This window comes from Mastomys coucha, unplaced genomic scaffold (assembly GCF_008632895.1).
Source record: "Mastomys coucha isolate ucsf_1 unplaced genomic scaffold, UCSF_Mcou_1 pScaffold15, whole genome shotgun sequence".
In the NCBI taxonomy this organism is placed as follows: Eukaryota; Metazoa; Chordata; class Mammalia; order Rodentia; family Muridae; genus Mastomys; species Mastomys coucha.
This window is the reverse complement of record NW_022196897.1, coordinates 73,104,327-73,107,973: the sequence shown is the minus strand read 5'-3', so window position 1 is coordinate 73,107,973 and position 3,647 is coordinate 73,104,327. Positions and strand designations below refer to the sequence as shown.

General features: G+C 31.8%; 1 protein-coding gene across 1 annotated transcript; it reads left to right on the top strand.

The window, feature by feature from the left end:
• The first annotated feature begins 1,302 nt into the window (after positions 1 to 1,302).
• Positions 1,303 to 3,410, top strand: LOC116092107 (olfactory receptor 8H1-like). Its single transcript, XM_031373464.1, has 2 exons — positions 1,303 to 1,625; positions 2,367 to 3,410. Exon 2 carries the CDS (start codon positions 2,378 to 2,380, stop codon positions 3,323 to 3,325), a length of 948 nt encoding a protein of 315 aa, XP_031229324.1. The 5' UTR covers positions 1,303 to 1,625; positions 2,367 to 2,377; the 3' UTR covers positions 3,326 to 3,410.
• The last annotated feature ends 237 nt before the right edge of the window (positions 3,411 to 3,647 follow it).

The window sequence follows — 3,647 nt, the reverse complement described above, 5'->3', positions numbered from 1 at the left end:
TCACTTGTACACTGTTATTTTCCTCTTCATTGTTCCCTATTCCCCCAGCATTTCAGTGTTCCTGTTTTTCTTTTCCAGTTTCTTTAGTTGATCATGGATATATACTAACATCTGATGATTTGGAATTAGGAGGTTCAGATGAGAAAGAACATAAGTATAAGGCATATATCTTTCTAGGTGTAAATTTCTGAGTTTCCTCACTGAACATGATCTTTGCTAGTTTCATTAATTTTTTTGCACCATTGTGATTGTTCTTTCTTAGAATTGAATGGTATCCCATCATGAATATATATCACATTTCCATTATCCACTCATCAGTTAAAGAACATACAGGTTTTTGTTTTCTTTTGTTTGTTTCTTTGTTTTTAATTTTCTAGGAATTTTCAATAGACCAACAATGAGCATGGCTGGTTGAAGATGTGTATTGTATCATTTCCAGTCACTAGGCTCCATGCCAAGGGGTGATATGGCTTTCCTGATCCAAGATGGGATGTCTATTGTTATTGTCTAGTTCAGCCCATGCTTAAGCAGAACTTTTGAAGAGACTTCATAAGTTTAGCTTCTGATATCTTAAAGGCACTCCTTCTCATAGCAAATCCCCTATTCCTCTGGCCCTTCTAATATTTCTGTTCTCTCTTTTGAAATAATCTATGAGCTTTAGCTGCTGGAATTGTTTTATAAATTTATCAGTTAGGACTGGGCTCCTGAACAGTTGCAATTTAATAGATTGTAACTTCCTGTAATGGTATCTTTCTGCTCCATAGTAAAATTCCTTGATGAGAGGTAAGAACTACACTTTCCAGTAATAAGATCATATATTTTATTGTTTTTAATCAATATATTCTAACTCTAGCAAAATCATTTCTTTAATATAACTTTTTTCTAAAAAAATTTCTATTATTCAATCATTATCTCATTAACAAAGTAAGTACTTTAAATTCAAAAATAAATTTCTCTTCTATCTAAACTACTAAGCTGCAAATGGGAAAGGGTATAAAATAAATATAGAAAATTAAGAAGATAAAATAGGAAAGAAATGTGAGAAGAGTGTTTTATAAATATTATACCTTATAAATTTATTGAATTAAAGAAACTGTGAATAAATGTAGTACATCAGGAAAAAAAAGTTATTATATTCTTTATAAAGCTCCCAGGAATAAGCAATACCTTTGCTGAATTCTTTTGACCTCAGTCTTTGAAAGTTTGCCAATAAACTTGGTTTAGAAATTGCCTCCTGAGAATGACCATGTTACGTGATGCTCGTGACTTTATGTGATAAGTTCCACAATCATAAACTAGGGACAAAAGTATAGACTGTTGTCCTGATATTTATACTCACTCATGGAATAAATTTAAGCCATAAATTTTCTTTAAAAATTGATTTTTGCCTAAGACCTGAGGAAAGGATAATTTAATATCCTCCTGGTATTTTTTTTTTAAAAATGAGTACAAAAAAGAATGAAAAAATAATACTAAGGAAAACAAAAGATCTAGGGCAGATGTGTTCAGATCTTTAAGTAAATTTTCTATTTTAATTGTGAGATAATTTGGAAGTTGAATGTTTTCAGACACATGATATTGGAAATATTTTCCCTGTTGTTTTTCTGTCAACTTTGACATTGCGAGTAAGTATTTTTAAAATTGTGGAGATTGAAGCAAATAAAATAAAGGTTATATTTTAAAATATATGTGCAAATATAATTTGGCATGCACAGAAGTAACAGGATTATGGTGAGCTTCAAGGGGATGGAAGGATATTATACCAGTGTTGACTCATATTTCAATACAATAATTTTAGTTAAAATTCGTTTGAAACTATCAGAAGATAATAGCCCATTTTTAAATAGTTATTTGTCTTAATGTACTCTGTTAACTTTTAGTAAAGTATAGTTAGACTTAATTGATATTGAAAAGAGCTGGAAATATATTGAAGATGTGTTCTATCTTTGTTAATTAAATGCATGATATTTTCTTTAAATTTACTGAACTAAGAGTGTGACTAAAATACTTTGGTGTCTCACAATTTTAACATGATCACAGACTCATTGAGAATTTGTGTTGTGTTCCAATGAATTCATAAATTAACTGATTCTTTTCCACCTTCTAGATTAAAATATGGGACTAATATGAGCACATACAAAACATTTCATGCAGAGAAATTCATAAAAATAAATTATTTAGAGTAGCATTCATTTTCTGCTTTATAGCACACAATAATACTTACAATATCATAATCAAATTCTGCTTTGTACTTCTATTTGGAAATATGATTAGGTGTAGTCATATACTGTAATTATGAAAGTACAGTGATAATCATCTCTGTTATCATACAACATAAGTATTACCTTTGATTTCTCATCATTTAGGGTCATTGACTATGTACACCTGGAATCACACAAATAAACCAGACTTCATCCTCATGGGATTGACAGATTTGAAAGAAATACAGCTGGTCCTCTCTGTACTGTTTCTCTTGATATACCTAGTCACTGTTCTGGGGAACATAGGCATGATGTTGATCATCTATATAGATGCTCAGCTTCACACTCCAATGTATTTTTTCCTTACCAATCTGTCATTTCTTGACCTCAGTTATTCAACTGCCATCACACCAAAAATGTTAGAGAACCTGCTAACGGCAAACAAGAGTATTTCCTACATAAATTGTTTCACCCAACTGTACATTTTCATCCTCTTAGCAGCTACTGAATGTTTTTTGCTTTCCTCAATGGCCTATGACCGCTACATAGCCATCTGCAACCCTTTACATTACCCAGTTATTATGTCTTCACGATGCTGCCTTGCTCTCCTTACTGGGTCCTATGTAATTGGAGCTGTGGATTCCTCTGTAACCATGTTTAGCATGATTACCCTACATTTCTGCAAATCCAACATCATCCGTCATTTTTATTGTGACACATCTCCACTTCTATCTCTGTCTTGCAGTGACACACATGTAGTTGAAATCATTATATTCATTTTTGCAGGTTCCACAATCCTGGGGTCCCTTATCACAATATCTGTATCCTATATATCCATTCTTTCTACTATTTTGAAGATAAATTCTACTTCAGGAAAGCAAAAAGCCTTTTCCACTTGTGCCTCTCATCTCCTCGGAGTGACTGTTTTTTACAGCAGTCTGATTTTTACTTATTTAAAGCCAAGTAAGTCATATTCTTTGGGAAAGGATCAAGTAGCTTCTATTTTCTACACAATTGTGATCCCCATGCTGAATCCACTTATTTATAGTCTCAGAAACAAAGAAGTCAAAAGTGCTGTTGTTAGATTAGTGAAGAAAAGACAAGGATCCTGGAAGTTAAGATAAACAGTCAGTCACATTGTTCCTACTTTCATGTTCCCTTACTGAGTTTCCATAAACAAGTATAATCATTTTTACATTTCTATTTGTTTGGGTCTTTTATCATAGAAACATAGGTTGGTAATTACCAGGAACACAGTTTAAATGTTAGTTTTCTTGGCTGAATTTCATGGATCATATTGTTTTGTTTTGAGGAATACTAGTTTGCAGCATAAGAAAACATGCTTGAAATTCACAAACCCATATTGTATAAAATTTCATACTTAGATAATATTTAGATAAATATAATGAAAAGTTAATTTAGGCAATGTCTACCTTTTCAGAGATT

Excerpts from the sequence above, each read along its gene's own strand:
- LOC116092107 (XM_031373464.1), top strand. The coding sequence starts at position 2,378 with ATGTACACCTGGAATCACACAAATAAACCAGACTTCATCCTCATGGGA.